The sequence below is a fragment of the Musca domestica genome, unplaced genomic scaffold, assembly GCF_030504385.1.
Source record: "Musca domestica strain aabys unplaced genomic scaffold, Musca_domestica.polishedcontigs.V.1.1 31, whole genome shotgun sequence".
Classification (NCBI taxonomy): domain Eukaryota; kingdom Metazoa; phylum Arthropoda; class Insecta; order Diptera; family Muscidae; genus Musca; species Musca domestica.
The window spans coordinates 6,304,197-6,322,698 of record NW_026712309.1 but is presented as its reverse complement, the minus strand read 5'-3'; the positions used below and the strand labels follow the sequence as shown (position 1 = coordinate 6,322,698).

Below are 18,502 nucleotides of genomic sequence, written 5' to 3'. Positions count from 1 at the left end.
CTTAGAAATGACAGCAGTTTGAAGTTGGTTGCAGTTTTTTCATCTAACCCTGTACATTTTTGGAATTCCAAAAAAGTTCGGTATTCGTCCACATGAACCCACGTTTATGTATAGCCCAATATGTTTATAACTATAGTTTTTCTTAGATTTAGACGCATATTCCACTCTAATAAATTGCAATTTTGCATTCTAGGCTCTCAGAGGTCATAAAACCGTCCCGTATAGCCTCACATATAACAGTACATCCTGATATTCGATACTTCGAAGGTTCCGCCAAATTTTCTAAGCGAATATAATATACTTTATCACTTTAACCTTTTATTGGACAAAAAATTAGTCAAAAAAAATCTCAATAACGGTCCTCGTTTTGACATAAGCTTTATATTGGGACACCGACCAATTTGAATTGTGTTTATGGTCCTGGGCATCAATTCTTGATGAAAATGTGAAATGAAAACTTTTATAAAAGAAAGAAATGTCAAATGAAAAATTATATAAAGGAAATGTCTTTTATTTCATATTTTCATAGAACAAGAATCCAGCCCCTGATCACTTTTTCCAGCCATGAAGGCTGTAATTAAATATTTGAAAATTTTGATCAACCAATGTATTTTGAGATTTTGGAGTAGACCCTATTGGACGATAGTCCCCAAATTATACTTTTTTATAGTTTTTGACACATTATCCGAGCTGGGGATATTATCCAAGCAAGTTTTACGGATTTCAGAAAAATTAGGTTTTCACTAGAGGGGAGCACAATATTATCGGTCCGACCGAGTTTAACGCTGTTTTTATTACAATCTATAACAAACTATACAGAGCCAAAGAAATGAATCTCCGGCTGACCCATTTTCGGAAAAAGAAATAAAAAAGAGTTACAAACCTTACAAGCTGATACAATGATGAAATGAAAAAAGATGACCTTCTTTCTTAGAAAGATTTATTACTATTTTCGGTCGGTTCACCCACTTCCCAAGCGTACCCATTATGCGCGGAGTACCCACAACAACGTCATGGTCGTCAACTTCATGTTCTTCTTCATCTTCGCCTTCTTCTTCTTCATTTCATGGTTCCTCCACACTTGGCAGTGGCTTAAAAATGACATTTTCATTACGGCCAAAATTACAAATTCAATGTCAAAACTAAGTCGTCTATTTTGTTTTTTTTTTTTTTTTTTTTTTTGAGAATTTCGAAATGTATAATGTTTACGCTACGACAAGCAAACGCGCGCTCCATCATGCGAAAATGTTGCGCAGCTAGTATTATTAAGCCAAAAAAAGGTGTTGGCGTTAATGCTGGAGATGATGATAATGACGACAGTGTTGCCATTTCTCCAACAAAAATATCGAGAAATTAGAATTCTAAATTGAAATGTTTAGAGTTCTCTGGTCCAAATGCTCTTCTTCTGCCCAGTCCATAACTGCTGCTGCGGCTTTTGTTTTGGGATTGAGGAATAGCGTGAGCGTTTTTAATACCATTTTTATGCACTTGTTTTTGTAATTTTATTGGCCATTCCGTGTTTTGGTGTAACTGCAACCTGTGGCCAGTTGTGTTTTTGGTTCGTTGATGACGTTGTTGGTGGTAGTGTTGTTGTTGTTGTTGTTGATAACGCTGTTATTTTAGAATATATTTTCTTTTGTCGGCCACCGCCTGCCGCCTCAGTGGCTAAAAATCAACAAGCCATAACCGGCAATGTTGGGTTTTATGCCAGACTTGATCTGCTGCGATTGTTGCTGGCTGCCACCACTGCGATTTGTCGCTGTTTGTTGTTTTTTTTTTTTTTTTTTTGGTGGTGGCGTATGTTGTTGGCCATGTTGTTGAATGTTGTTCCAAACCAAAAATGCCAAAAAGAAAGACTACCGCCAACGCCGGTCTCTCTAAAACAGTCCAACTGCTGCTGATCAGCCAGCTCTCCACCTTTTTACCATGTAAATGGCCAACGTAATGTGACGACTCGCTAGCTTGCTCGCCAGCTCTCTCTCTCTCCCGCGGTCCAATACTAGACTCGCCGTCTAGCTTGTGGCGTTGACAGCCAGCGATGACGGCAGCGGTGACGGTGACGACGTTGTTAACACTTGGCTCTGCTCAACTGTTTGGCTAACAGAAGAGTTGAAGCGTTGCCAGTGGAAGCGATCGTTGTTAGTCGTTGTCGAGAAGCCGTCTATTTTGGTGGATACAATCAAACAAGTCGCGCGCGTATTGCTCATTATTGTTGTTTTGCTAATTAAATAAATTAAAAAAATATATATTCTGTTTTGTAAAACAATAAGAATAACAACAATAATACAATTTGGATACAAAAAGTTCTATTGTGTGTAGTGCTGGAAATGTTGGCAACATTCTAGAGCCAAACTAAATCCTTGCTAAGTTTGAAATTGCAAGAACAAAAACAAAGAACAACAATTGTTATTGTGTGTCTGATGTGATTTTGAGTGCCAAGAGATTTCCGCCCTCGAATGACGGTCTGCAGTTTGGTGTTGTTGCTGAAGTTGTTGTTGTGTTGCTGACTACAAATCCCCATATGCCGATCTTAATGTCAATTCCAGAATCTGAATTGATTTCGAGTGAAATGCCTCTGCCGACAAGTGTTCACCCCCTCGCAAACAACAGCCTCCCAGCCAGCTGAGTAAATTTTTGTTTGCCTGGAAAACGTCATTAAAGTGCTGGTGATGTCAGTGAGATAACCATCGGCGGATTTTTTTTTTTTTTTTTTTTTTTTCTGTTTGTGTCTGGCTTTGCTACGCTCCATAGTCACCATTGAAGAGCCTGCTGTTGTAGTCGACATTGCACTGTTGTTGTTCGTTCGTTCCATTGTCTGCAAGCTTTAAACTTCCCCCACACCCAGCTACAAATGCCTTTGAATGGCAAATGGTGCAATTTTCATTTCATTGTTGTTTTTGTTGTTATTCCTTTGTTGTTGTTCGCCAGCTGTAATTGAAGTGTGCTACCAGCCGCCACACCACAACACAACAAATATGATCAACGCCGCCATTGCGAGAGGGATCTCCCAATTGAGCTGAGTTGAGCTGAGCTGATCAGGCAGACAGGCACTTGTGCAATTTATTTCCCTTTTTGAATGGCAGGAATTTACTTGTTGCCTCGGTTTAATTTTTGTTTCTTCATTTATCTTCATTTTTCTTGTCTTTTTTTGTACTGCCTGCTCTTTTTCGAGTTTTATCAAGGCAACATTTTCAACAATTTGCCTCATTGTTTTCGTTTACAATGCCGTTTAAATCATTTCAATTTGTTTCAATTTAAAGGATTAATTGAAATCTTTATCGTGATGGCTGGAGTTCCGTACTCAATGCAAGGCTAGGAATTCATGATTAATCATGACTACTCAAAACTACTCCGAATATTATTATTAATGCCTTTGATATTGTTTGGATACGAAAGTTGTCAAAAACCCCCCAAACCCAGAAAAAAGGAGTCCAACTAAGAATTTCCTCTTACAAGACAAGGTCTTTGCAGGTTGGGGCCTTTTTTGGGAGGTGGGGATTTTTATCCATTTTAGATCTACTCTTTTTTGTTTTGATGAACTGTCTTTTAATGGAAATGATGTGATATGTCTTGCCTGAGCCCGTATAGTCTTCCAATCAGGTTTTGAGTGAATTTCAATAAAAAAAATCTCATTAATCATTTCCATAATTATGGCACAACAAAAAATCTAAAATTTGTTAATCACACTTGTTGGTGTGAAATTGAATTTTTTGTATAACAAATCAACATTTTTTAATTTTGAACGAGAAACTACTGAAAAATCGTTCCTAATGATATGCTTTAAGATTTTTTGTGACCAAGGTTCAATGGGGTACTCTTCCTAGTTATCTAAATATTAAAATATTTTTTTTAATATTGATCAAGAAGCTACTAAAAATCGTTCGAAATGATATGCTTTAAGACTTTTTTGTATGACCAGTCTTCTATAGGGTACTCTTCCTAGTTATCTAAGCTTGGCAATGTAATGGCCTTTCTTTAAATCGTTGGCAATAACAAAATCTGACTTACGTGATTCAGATCAATATTTTTTTAACATGCCTTCAGTGTCGGGTTTTTGTTTTGTAAAAATAAATATTAAGAATACATATTTTCCTTATGAAGTCCTTAGAAGTTACATTCTAGTTTGATGTTTGATGGTGCGTATGACTTATGGCTTCAGTTGTGGGGTGCGTATGATTAACGTCAACAGTTATACGCCCCATAGTTCAATTGCTGACTATTTGATATTTATTTTATAACAAGTAAAAAGGCTGTATTTTCGGGCGGGCCGAACTTTGAATACCAAACAATAAACAATAAAATCCTTTAAAAATGCTGTTAAAATATATCCGACGACGTGAACCTGCATAGGCAACTTTTGTCATAAGCCATTACAATATTCAAATGCATAACTTGAAAAAAAAATCGGTGAATAATGTAGCTAAAATCATCAAAATACCGAATATATGGGAGCTATATCAAAACGTAGACCTGCACAGACAATTTTCTGTCATAGGATATAGTATCCATTACGAACTTCAAAAACCAATTTTTGAAACATTTCCGGTGAATAATGTCGCTTAAAGCACCAAAATACCGAAAACAAGGGCTATATCGAAACCTGTACCTACATGGCCCATTTATCAATACCAAAAGTCCTGCAGACCTAATATGCATTTGAATAAAATTTTATCAACTTACTCCATTTCATTCGGAAGCTGAGTGATCAACCTACTTCATTTCATTCGGAAGCTAGATGGACGGACATAGATCGACATAGAATTTTATGCTGACCAAGAATATATATAACTTGTGTATATATTTCGAGGTGTTACAAATGGAATGACAAACTTAATATACCCTCCATATTATGTTGGAGGGTATGAAAAAGCAGTAGAATAAAGAAAGGATTTATAATTTAAAAATTTGAAAAACTTAAACAAAACCTAATTCACACTAGAACAGAGAAAATTTGAGAGATCCGGTTGAAGCATTTTTTGTTTTTGGACAATTTTTAATATTTCAATTCCTTAGCAACAAGTAATCCCTTCGAATCAAATTAAACTCATCTTTACTGAATGGAAACCTTTAGTTTTTAAATATTTTCTACAACTTAGCAAAACTCTGGCAACTACATGCAATTATTAAATACATTACCAAGTAATGACAACATATTATCATCAGCATTACAAAAATAGTCATCTCTGATAGCTTAACCATAATGATGTACAAATTAAAATATTTATATTTTCCCTTATTTTCGTACGTTATATTATATTTGCTCATTTACTCAAGTACAAGCTTTGTTAGTGGTTTAAAATTCACTTTTATATCAATATTTGGGTATTTACCCAAAAGAAAGCCCTCTTATAATATCATATTCAAATAGTTCGTTGAGTAAGTAGTTACGGCTGTTAATATCTGGTAATGATTTTTGGTAAAGGATACTGCCTTACTGACCTCTCTTTACTTTAAAATAGAGAGAGAGAGACCGCAAAATACAAAATAGTTTGAAACACACAATTACACACAGTATAGGGTCATACAAAAAATCATTAATTAAGAAATCAATTAAAATTCTTAAACAATCCAAAAACCTCAACGAATGGCAGGCAGGAGAGGACGGCAACGGACATTCCAATTGTTTTTTTTTTTTCTACAGCTTTTTGTTTTTTGTTTCAATTTGCAATGACATTGCCTTTTGTTTGGTCGCTTCTGATTTACTGCTCCATTAAAAATGTCTATCAATAAATAGCACAGCGCGCACATGCACTTGAATTGAATTGAATCGCATCGATTTGAATTGAAAGAGAAATGTCCGCCCACGCAGTAATTAAAATTCCAAAGGAATACATTACAGAGAGAGAGAGGGGATTGCAGAGAAGTGGCAAGATGAAGATGAATGGAATAGTTCGGCTTAACGATGCTACCCACAACCTTTTTTTCGTTTATCATTTTTATTTCATATGCAAATTGTAGTGCGATAAAAACAAAATATTAACACATTTTACAAACCATCGATCGATCCGATCGCATATGATCATTAAATTCAATTATACCTTAATAATGTCCGATGTAAAAACTTTGATTTCGGCCTGATGATTGGTGTTTGATTCTATAATAACTGTGTGATTTGAAAATTACATTTTATTTTTAATATTTGCTTAATAAAATTGGTTGTTTTGAAATTTTATAGTTCAAAATATTGTTATTGTTGTTGTTTTAGCAACATTTTGAGTGTAGGTGTTTCAATTGGAATTTATTGCCTGTCATCGTTTGCTCTCTCACTGAAACTCTAACACATCATTTAAATACAAGTTTTGACTATCTATGGCATTATGGATTTTTATTGAGGCTTTTAATGACATTTTGGTGGCTTAGAACTTTTCGGAATGTTTCGTAATTGTATCTAGCCAGCTAAATTATTAGAGTGTCTCGATGAGCCAATAAATAAGTTCGAAACAAATAAGTTCTCATTTTATTAGAAGACTACAGTTGAATTTGCTCTTAATTACTTTTTTGACTAAATCCGTTTCAGGACATTTGGAGTCGATCTAGCGATGTCCGTCTGTCTGGATAGCTCTCGAAGGGAGTATCCAATTTTACCAAATTTACCAAACTTAGATCGAATTCAGAGATGAGCAATATCGGTTCACTCCTTCTAGTACCTCCCCCACAGAAAGTCAAAACTTTGACAGAAAATAATTACCCCAGAACATATTTGTTCAAACTTTGCAAATCCTAATATTTGTGTCTGTGCTATGTTAGGTGCAATATAGACCGACTCCTTCAAGTACTTCCCTCTCAAAGGGTCAAAATTTTGAATAATCTCAACGCTTATAAAATGTGTAATAAGAGTCCAATTGTCTTAAAATTTCTCATATCCCAATATTTCTTACAACGCTAAGTCTGGCATGTAGATGGGATAGGTCGGATAACTCCTTTTGGTACCTCAGACCCCCACAACGGGACAAAATTTTGAATACTTATATCTTTTATGGAACAGGAAATAACCATCCAATTCTTTTTAAATTTCACAAATCTGAGAATTTTTCTAACACAAGATCTGATCACTCCTTCTGCTACGACCCTCATAAAGTGTCAAAATTTGGAACAATTATAACTGTTATAATATGTGATATATGAGTCCAATGTTCTTCAAATTTCACACATCTTAATATTTTGACTAACACAGTATCTGGTATAATGAACCGATAAAACAGACCACTACTTCTGGCACTTCCTCAAGAAGGGTTTAAAATTTTGAATAATATAATAAGAATTCGATTTCTTTTAAACTCGGCGTATCGCAATATTTTTATCAACGCAAGATCTGATGTGAAGATGGGATATAATGGACCACCAATTCTGTTACCTCCCACACAATGAGTCAAAATTTTGAATAATAATAACTGTCATGGAGCGGGAAAAAAGCGCCCGATTCTCTTTAAATTTCACACATCCCAATATTTTTACTAACGCAAGATCTGGTTTGAAAATTACAGGTATCGCCCCACCCCTCCTGGTATCTCCCACACAAAGGGCGACAATATTCAATGCATATATCTCTTATAACCTGGGAAACAAGTCAACGATTCTTTTCAAGCTTGTTATATCTAAATATTTCTCTCAACCCGAAACCTGAGCTGAATATGGAATTTATGGTTTCGCATAACATTCGATATAAATTTTCGATTTTCTTGTAATGTTGCCCATACCAATATTTTTATCTGAAAATGGAATATTTCGGTCGACTATATATGGTACCTCACGCACATTTTAACATTTTCTAAAAAACCAATATTGTTCAAACCTGGCTCTTTGCAATATTTATATCATATTTATATAGATTCGACGGAATGGTCAATATTGGCACATTCCTTCGGAACCTTGTAGGCTTTCCAATGCCAAAAGTCGATTAATCGAATGTGACCGATTTGGGAACTAATTTCCTTCCAAACACGGTCAGTTTGGTTTGCTGGGAAGACACTTTGAATTGTTCGTTCTTAGAATCTGTTCATTCCGGATAGTTGTGAAAACGGCTGCCCTTCTGTAACTACTTTATTAAAAACAAGCCGGTTAGTGGTCACCAATTAAATTCTATCGAAAAAGTATACACGACTTTATTCTAAAAACTTTCTAACAATGTCATTTCTATTTGATAACAAAAGAGAGCGTAAAAGTTGTATGCACTTCATGACAATCGACCCCCTGCACCCCTCCCCTTCTTACGCCACGGTCTATTGGGGCGAAGAGCAAAACTTCGCTGATAGAAGAGCTAACAACAACAACAAACGCTAATAATGTCGATGAACGCATAAATGTCGCTTTGTGCGGCATTTGTTATTGTTGTTGTTGTTTTTTGTTATTATTATTATATGGCCAGCTACACTACGATGGTAGATTGTTTTGGCCATTAAAAAAGCTCTAGCCGGTCAGTCAGCGGCTCTCCATTGTTTCATTTCATATTGGCAAGTTACTTTTTTCGTCGTTTCATTCGTTGCTCCAAATGACTAATGTTTTTGTCGTACACTCTTGGACACACACATACGCACGCACGCACACACACATGCGTTCCTCTCAACTCTGTTTGACTATTTTTGGCCAAACAGGCAGGTAGTCTGTTAGGCAAGCCGGCGGCGGCAGTCTTACCCAGTACATTAGAGGCTTAAAATTTCATGTTTTTTTATCTTCAGAATTTTGAAATTTGTTTTTGCGTTTTATTTCTCCAAAAAAAGATAAATAAAACTAATGTTGTCTATTTCTGCTTCTTCTTCTTTCTTGGACTGGATGTTAATGACTTTTTCTACTAAATTGTGTCATGCTGAGCCCAGATATTTAATTAAACGGCATTGACGGTTTTGTGTGGGAAAATGACCAAAAACAAACACTTCAATGTCAGAGTAGAAGGTATTCTTCAAAACTTGGGCCATTAATGGAAAAGAATGCTCTTTGTTGGTTGTAATAATTTACCCATTTGCAATTTGATGCTCCCAATAGAAAACTGATGGATTTTCTATTGTTGTCAAATACCTATGAAGGATGTTGCGGCTCTACTTTACCGAAATGCTAATATCAGAAGAGAATATTGGGGTTTCCACATCCAAATTCTAATGCAATGAAAATGAATAAGTTAAAATCTCATGAATCATGGGGTGTATGATTCCATTTTTTGTTTGTGTCACTCCCAATGACATCCCACAGTCATTGGAGTTATGTACCAAAAAGACTCGTCAAAATGTCATTCCTCGTGGAGAAAATCTCCCTTGGAAAAATCTTTTTATATTTTTGCAAAAATATCAAATTCGAATAGCTGCCATTTTCCGTCTCCAAAACATATGCATAATTTGATATGCATTTCTATACCCCACTTTGTCTTTTTTGTGAATTTCCTACCCTGAAAAAGGCACAGCAATGTAAAATTAAGTCATTGTTGTCGATGATAATGGAAAAACAGACAGACAGACAGCCAGATTCGCTCATTTGTATCGCGTACATCATCTGAATACATTTCCCACTTCGCCAAACTAGCGACAATGGTGAAGATGATGTTATTCTATATGACTAGAGCACTTGCCGGTCCGAATTTGCGCTTGCGTGTAACAACTTTTGCCTTGAATTAAAATCATAATTATTTTCATAGTCGAGGAGGGTACCCACTTCTCTTTATTTTTTGTCATGATCGTCTTGGAACAACGGTGGCACAAGACCCCATAAGGGAATCATCAACAACACACATCACTTGTTCCCCTACCTCCCAAAAAAAGGCAACATTTTTTCATGGTATTTTACGGTTTTAACTAAACGGAACCACAGACTTCATTCATTGATCATTAAAGCGGCGTCGCCGTTAACGATGACGCTGACAGCGACGGCAACGCATACAGGGCTATTTCTCTCTCTCTCCCTGTCAGTCTCCGTATCCACACAATAGTGGACTCAATGAATTGTAGAAAAACCCCTTGGTTTGATTTGTGATTACATCCGGTTAATGTTGCGGGAACAGCAACACTTCAACATAACACCAAAGCAAAGCAAAGAGGAAGGAAATCCAAAGCACCAAACTTACCAACATCAACACAAAAGTGGTTCCAAAATCCAACAACAAATCTGAAACAAATTTTGTTACTCCACTTTTACAGAATCGACGGATGTTGTTTTCATTTTCTAAATCAAAAAAATATATCCAAATTATTGAAACATGCTACGAATGTAACAGCAAAATAATTACGTAACCAACGAACAAAAACAAACGAACCGAATACAGCATTCGAAAAAGCGCACATTGAATATTGTATGTATAGAATAGACAAGGAATTCGGAACGGGTCAGAATAAAGGATTTTCTCTCAAGGGAGGTACAATAGCCGCCACCAGCACAACTACTGGCTGTCAAGATCGCGAGGCAACAATGCATTCGACGAAAACCTCCACTGCTTCTTCATCGTTGATGAAAAAGCGTGGCTCAGGTTATTCAGGAAATTCCACAACGGCCATAGTACCATCACGCGGTCCCGCCATTACCACCAACATCGACGAGCAGAGCGCCCAGTATCAGCATCAATTCAAACATGAAAAGACCATTGAGGCCGTAATCACCGATTATCCGGGTGTTGCTCCCGCTTCGGCCACACCGCATGAACGCCTGTCTTATGATCGTTCTTTGGTGGTGCGCAAAAGTTTCCGCAACGGTGGTGGTGATCCGATCCCAGTAACGCAAACCGTGGTAGCCGTTACCACCACCAGCCCTGGCCATGATCGTCATGATCTGCAAGAGTCATATCAACAGGTGACACGCAATAAGCGAATTTCCACCGAAATACTCGGATCAAGTGTCGAAAGTACAAAAACTTCACAAAGGGGGCCAAGTGGCCACCGACGCATAACAACACACATTGTGCGTAAGGTCACCACACTGAGCCGGGCGGAAGAGCAACAATTACCACCCGAAGATCTGTTGCCACCAGCGAAAATGGTGCGCAGCAGTGAATTGGAATATCGTCATACACTGCCGCGAACCACAGCTCTGCCGGCCATAGAGCCGGCATCATCGACAAGCACAACCATACGACGCACAAAGGTAATTGGGCAGGAAGCTTGTTTGCCAGCCAAAGGAAATCAAGACACGCAAAACTGCAACGAAATACTTGAATCAAGAAAACCTTTTTTTAGAATTTACAATGGTTTTTTGCCCGTGATATCAGAACTGAAATATAGACCCTTAAGAATATTCATGGGCTGGCTAGCAGCAAAAAAGGAAAAAAAGTGTAGCATAATTCAAATATTGCCTGAAAACATTTCTGACGCTTAAGTCAGCCGTTGGCTTTAAATGAAAATGAATAGAGGAATTTCATAAGGATCCCCTTCGAGCTAGGCCGCTCTCTTTAATATTCGCTTAATTATCATGGCTGCCAAGGGATTAACCCAGAAAAATTCACTCTTATATGCCTAGGCATAAACTTCTTTCACTGCAAACTTCCAACATTCTTAAAAAATATTTTCAAAATAATTTAAAAGAATTTGTCGATATCAAAAGAATGCTAAAATATTGAAAAACTCAGAGTTTTTGTTTTCGTTCGCATTAATTTTCTTTCGACATACATATGTAAATAAATAAGCCCTTCAATTTCCTTTCAAAACAAATAGCAATTTTTTTTTGAAATTCTTATTCCTATTATTTTCTAGAATCTATGTCAACTAATATTTCTATATTTTAAAGAATGTTAAATTTCCACCCAAAACAATCAAACACCGCTCTTGGGACAACAAAACCTTAAAACATTGCCTCCCTCTCAAACGTCGAATTACTAAAATTTCAATTTTTTCCCCATTTTAGATCTCCGATATTGTTGTTGGCAAAGAAGACAATGTATCAGCACGTGAGGCACTTTTGCGTTGGGCCCGTCGCTCTACTGCTCGGTATCCGGGAGTTCGTGTCAACGATTTTACATCGTCATGGCGCGATGGTTTGGCATTCTCAGCCCTGGTTCATCGTAATCGACCGGACTTGCTTGACTGGCGAAAGGCAAGAAACGATCGACCAAGAGAACGCTTGGAGACTGCATTCCATATTGTTGAAAAGGAATATGGCGTCACTCGCCTATTGGATCCCGAAGGTAAGTACTCAAAAAATGGTATTCCGATGTTTAGAGCCATCCATTAACTTTGTCTGCATCTCTCCTCTTTAGATGTTGACACCAACGAACCCGATGAGAAATCTTTGATTACCTATATATCATCGCTGTATGATGTATTCCCAGAACCACCAGCCATTCATCCACTCTTCGACATGGAATCACAACGCCGTGTCCATGAATATCGCGATCTGGCACAACAGTTCATCTATTGGTGCCGTGAAAAGACAGCATACTTGCAGGATCGCTCCTTCCCGCCCTCTCTAATCGAGCTGAAGCGTTTGCTGAATGATCTACACACCTTCCGCAACGAAGAGGTATCGGCTCGCAAACGCGAAAAGTCGAAATTGATACAAATCTACAAAGAACTCGAACGTTACTTTGAAAGTATCGGTGAGATCGATGTAGAGGCCGATTTGCGACCTGAGGCCATCGAAAAGGCTTGGTATCGGATGCAAACCGCCATGCAGGATCGCGACATGATTCTGCAACAGGAAATTGAACGTTTGGAACGTTTGCAACGTCTTGCCGACAAGGTGCAGCGTGAAATTAAACACGTTGACATGAAAATTACCGATTTGGAGACGCGCATTACCGAGGAGGCCAGACACATTGAAACTCTGCACCCAGTCAATGCCAAGAATATTGTCGAATCCTTGGAAACGGAAATCCGTCTCCTGGAAGAACCTCTGCATGACATGAATCAGGATTGTCACGTACTCAACGAAGGACGCTATCCACATGCCGCAGAACTACACAAAAAGGTCACTAAGCTTCATCAACGCTGGGCTCAGCTACAAACTACATTCCACACAGTTCTGTTACCAAAGTTATCCGGACTGAAGTATCCCGTCCATGAAAAGACCACAACACGCCAACATCGCATTGTAGTCGAATCACGCCAAATCGAAACAAATCCCCTCTTCAAAGACCTGTTGGAACACATTGAATGGTGCCAAAACAAATTGAAACAAATGCTTGCCGCCGATTACGGCTCCGATCTGCCCTCCGTGAAAGAGGAGCGCGATCGCCAACAACATGCCCACAAAGTCATCGATCAATTCCATGCTAAAATACTCAACGACGAACGCCAACAGAGTAAGTTCTCTGGCGATGAACTGAATCTGTACCAGCAACGCTTGAACCAATTGCAAAAGGTATATGCCGAACTATTGAGCACATCAACGAAGCGTCTGTCCGATTTGGATACGCTGGAGAACTTCTTGGCTCAGGCCTCGGCTGAGTTGCAGTGGCTCAATGAAAAGGAACAAATCGAAATAACACGTGACTGGGCCGACAAGAACTTAGATTTGGCCTCTGTGCACAGATACTATGAGGTAAGTAGCAATGACAGCGTCCATATTCCTATTGAGCAATTGTCTACCGCTTGATCGATCCACTGTAAATTGTCCATAACATGCTAACAACATTGCTTTTTCTATTCATATTCTTAATTCTTGTAATTTTCATAACAAGCGTGCATTTGGTAATGGAGAAGAGGTGAGATAGAAAACGAATCGATTTTATAATTTGGTTATCAATATTAAAATAATTAATTGGTTTCGAAAGCCCCTTCTTATGTTCCTTAAAGATTACACATTCATTATTTTCAAATATTTTTTTATTTTCATGTGGAATTTTTTTGAACAAATTTTAATTTTAATAAGTATGTTTCATTAATTAAACATGTTTTTAGTTAATTTTATTTTTTTATAAAATATTTTCAATTGGATTTTTCTTAAAATTAAAAATAGATTATTGCAAACATTTCAAAATTAATCTCTTACCAAGTGCATTAATTTTGTTAACTGCTTACGGTTTGGACAAGTCAAAATTATGAAGAACTCTTTATTCTATTGAAGTGATAATAAATCTAATCGATGTGGAACATTAAACAACATGTTCTGTTGATGAATGGATTTAATATTATTAAGTCAGTCCAAGAACTGGACATCTTGTCAACTCTAATTTTTATATGAATGTGCATTATGTCCCTTCTGCAATATGATGCACTGAACGTGAAGTATCATAGAACTGGCAAGTTATATTTGCGAGACCTGCATATGATGCCTGCCTACAAAACCCATTAAAATAGAGCGCAATTGGAAGCAATCCTGACTTTTTTTAAATATTAAAATAACACCGCTGTCTAATATAATAATATATAACACAGTTCTACATTTTTAACGCTTACTTTTTCGTTTTTATTTCTTGTGCTTATTTAATTAGTTTTGTTTTGTGACGCCTTTAATGTTTTATTGTTTTTCCTCCATTATTCATACTCTTTATTCTCTTCGATTTCACAGAATCTTATGTCGGAATTGGAAAAACGTGAATTACATTTCGGTACCATACTGGATCGCGGTGAAACGCTACTCAGACAACAGCATCCCGCATCCAAGTGCATTGAAGCTCACTTAACAGCCTTGCAGCAACAATGGGCATGGCTTTTGCAATTGACCCTCTGCCTGGAAGTCCACTTGAAACATTCCACCGAATATCATCAATTCTTTGCTGAAATTAAGGATGCCGAACAATGGCTGAGCAAACGCGATGAAATTCTAAACAGTGAATATTCCAAGTCAGAATTTGGCCTGGATCAAGGCGAGGCATTGTTGCGTGGCATGCAAGATTTGCGCGAGGAATTGAATGCCTTTGGTGAAACGGTGGCCCAACTTCAGCATCGAGCCCAAACTATTGTACCTTTGAATAAACGACGTCAACCAGTGAACCGTCAAAGCCCAGTTCAGGCCATATGTGCCTACAACCAACAAGGACAAATTCCTGTCGAAAAGGGTGAAACTTGTACCCTCCTCGATAATTCGGGACGTGTCAAATGGCGCGTACGTACCACAAAGGGCCAAGAAGGTTTGGTGCCCAGTGCTTGCCTACTTATGCCACCACCAGACAAAGAAGCCATCGATGCTGCCGAACGTCTCAAGCGGTTATTCGATCGTTCTGTCAGCCTCTGGCAAAAGAAACATTTACGCCTACGACAAAATATGATCTTTGCCACCATACGAGTTGTCAAGGACTGGGACTTTGATCAGTTCTTGGCCATGGGACCAGAACAGCGTACCGCTATACGTAGAGCATTGAATGATGATGCAGATAAACTGCTTAGTGAAGGCGATCCCAACGATCCACAATTGAGGCGTTTGAGACGTGAAATGGATGAAGTTAATCGTCTGTTTGATGAATTCGAAAAGAGAGCTAGAGCGGAAGGTAAGTGTGCTATTCTCTCTATATCTCTAATTGTAGGGAGGAGGAAGAACAAGAGATAATCAATTGCCCAATACGACCCAATCAATAGGGGAAATAAAACAATGAAAATATTTTAAAATCGCTCTTAGTCGTGGGTGTTACGCTTTCCATCCCAAAATGCCTCTGTACATCTTTTTTGTCGTCACGCACTTGAAAAGTAATGGCTTTGAAGGTAAACTAGTGGGCGCTTTGTGTCTGGAAAACGTTTCAATTACCGCTTAATTGAAGAAAATATGTCTTTCAAACATCTGGTCGATTTTCGCGAGCAGTTGTCAACAATCAGACTCGTTGTCGTTAGTTCTGTCGATGAAGTGCAAGTAAAAAGTTCGATATTAAAATGAAGAATTTATTCGCAAGTCGAAAAACAAGGGGTACAATAAAATTAGTTATTCTCTTTTTTTCCTTTCTCCTCCTTCTTGGTCTTCTTGTTATAAATTCTAATATATATGCTTTGTGCTTTTACAGAGGAAAGTAAACAAGCCAGTCGCATCTTCACCGAAGAATGCATTGCCATTAAGGGTAAATTGGAAGATATGGCCCGTGAATTGGAGCAAATCATAAGTGCTCCTCTGCCCCGTGATTTGGATTCTTTGGAACATGTTTTGGAAATTCATGCCGATTACGAGAGACGTCTGCAACTTTTGGAACCAGAATTGCAACATCTGCAAGAGACCTTCCGTACCATTGCATTGAAAACACCAGCTCTCAAAAAGAGTTTGGATAATTTGATGGTCTTGTGGAAGGAATTGAATACGCTCAGCAACTTGCACAAGGATCGCCTCAAACTGTTAGAAGCTTCTCTGGCTGGCCTAGAGGACAATGAACATTTCATATCGGAAATTGAAAATCAACTTGCCAAACATCAAGACCTTCCCTCGACACCAGAACGTTTAGAAATGGTCTTCAAACAATTGACACATATGCAAGACTTGATCACACAACAGCAGCCACAAATGGACAAAATGACCGATGCTGCTGATCAATTGGGTCGCATGGGTGTACCGACAAAAGTATTGGGCGATTTGAAACGTTTACATGCAAATGTTGAACGTTTGAATACTCGTTGGAGTGCAATATGCAATCAATTGGCAGAGAGGTATGTATTGCAGTCGAAAAGTGTGCTCACTATTAAATTTTAACAATTGAAATCTGAAACAAACCAAATGAGTATTGCAAGGCGAATTTATAAAGAAGAAGAAAGTTCAATTTTTACATGTGAGGGCGTAAACTTAGATGAAAACTCTTTGCAAAAAGTAGTGAAAAGCTGCATTTAGTATTCAACCAAGAATCGTCGATCAATTCCTCCCATTTTCTTTCGAGTCATTTATTGGCAACACTCATATTATATTATTTTGAATACCTTGCCAACTACTTCTTTAGTTATACCAGGTACTTAATGTATTGAACTTTCCCCCAACTTTGACAGATCATAAATTATGTTGGTATGTTACATGCAGGTTCGTTTTGCAGTTATTCCATGTTCAATTTGCAAGTTTAAATCATTGTAAATTCTTCTTAAATTGCAAGCATATCTATATAATTAAACAACTTGTCTTAATATTTTCGCATGCTATGATTATCGGAATGTAAAGACTTTTTCGTTCATGCGGATCGACCACGTCTTAAATTCAATACGTCTCCACGTCACACGATGCCTGGCAAGGATTCCTAACTTTTCAACTCTGTGATCAAGATTACATGTTAAGACTGTCTGGGCTTTGTGAATCTCCTGTGATTAAAATAACAGGTCTGTCAAAGCTGCAATTAAGATACAAAGTGGAAATAAAGACACACCTTCACGTACTAAATAGGTATGCTCCCTCCATTGAAGCATTACCATCCATATTAGGGGAACCCTCAAAACTTCTTTAGTGTTTCTTACACACCTTCTTAAGTGGTTACACTTCAATGATTGCCTAAAATAGTGTTTTCAATTTTTTAAAATTAGTTGACACCTTTAATCAATGTAAAGAAACAACCCGGCCGAGACACAGGCCTGGTTATTAAAATCTTAGTATTTCCAGGCACTATGATATTGGATATGTAAAGACGGTTTCAATAATATGGATGTAGTTCAATATTAGTTATCAATAGTACATCGTCTTAAATTCAATTCGTTGCATGTCTCTGCTTCACATGATATCTGGCAATGGATCCTTAACTCTGCAACTTTGTGATTAAGATTACAAGTTAGGACTGCTTGTGACGAGCTATTTGGATCTTCTATGATGAGAACACCAAATCTGTAAAGGCTGCAATGAAGATAAATTATCACACACTTAAAATATTCTGATAATGGCTGATTTCGGACACACCTCCACGTACAAAATAAATTTGCTCCCTCCATTGAAGCATTGCCAACCAATGCCCTAAATTATTGTCACATTAGGCGAACCCTCAAAACATCTTTAGTGTTTCTTACTGCATACCTTCTTAAGTGGTTACACTTCAATGATTGCCCAAAATAGTTTTCAATTGACACCTTAACGCCATTTTAATAGAAATAAAACACATTTTGTGTTCTACCGCAAATGTAGTAATTTGTACTCACCTGTTTTTTGTGTGAATGTTAATTTAATGATATTTCTCCCCTTTTACAGAATGCGTTCATGCGAAAACGCCATTGGCCTTATGAAGAATCTCCAATCAAGCGTGCAAGTCGAAGAATCATGGGTAGATGGCACCACGGAAAGATTGTCAGCCATGCCTACGGCTACCTCAGCTTATGAATTGGATGTGAGTATAGTAAAGGCCGACAAGATTATATTTTATTTTCTTTTTCTACAAATATGATTTTAGTTAGTTTGAGATAGGATAGGATATTTTCTTTCTAGAGTAGGTTATTTGAATTTCAAATAACCCTTTCAGTTAGTTTCACTGAATATCAAATCTATTTTCTTGGAACATAGAATGAAAACACAAAGTATATATCCTTTCGATATCCGTTTTGAGTTAAAATATGGATACACAATATAAATTGCAATTGCATTTGTTTGAGAATTATTGTTATTGGTGTTGGTAAAAAAAATATATATTTTGTCCCGTGCTATCATATATTGTTATGTCCTCGCTCGCCACCCGATCCCCATACATCCCCTTTTTGAAATTAAAGTGTGTGTTGTTCAT

General features: G+C 37.5%; 1 protein-coding gene across 27 annotated transcripts in view; it reads left to right on the top strand.

The window, feature by feature from the left end:
* LOC101893893 (microtubule-actin cross-linking factor 1) overlaps window positions 1-18,502 on the top strand; it is a 204,558-nt gene that overhangs the window by 133,014 nt on the left and 53,042 nt on the right. For 24 of the 27 annotated variants that reach the window (XM_059125040.1, XM_059125031.1, XM_059125041.1 and 21 more), the window contains exons 6-10: window positions 11,815-12,094; window positions 12,167-13,449; window positions 14,419-15,337; window positions 15,842-16,472; window positions 17,977-18,112. In XM_059125040.1, the coding sequence (XP_058981023.1) occupies window positions 11,815-12,094; window positions 12,167-13,449; window positions 14,419-15,337; window positions 15,842-16,472; window positions 17,977-18,112 (3,249 nt within the window). Of the gene's footprint in view, window positions 1-10,186; window positions 11,059-11,814; window positions 12,095-12,166; window positions 13,450-14,418; window positions 15,338-15,841; window positions 16,473-17,976; window positions 18,113-18,502 lie in introns of those variants that run through there. The other 3 variants (XM_011297690.3, XM_011297695.3, XM_011297696.3) reach the window with 3 other exon arrangements.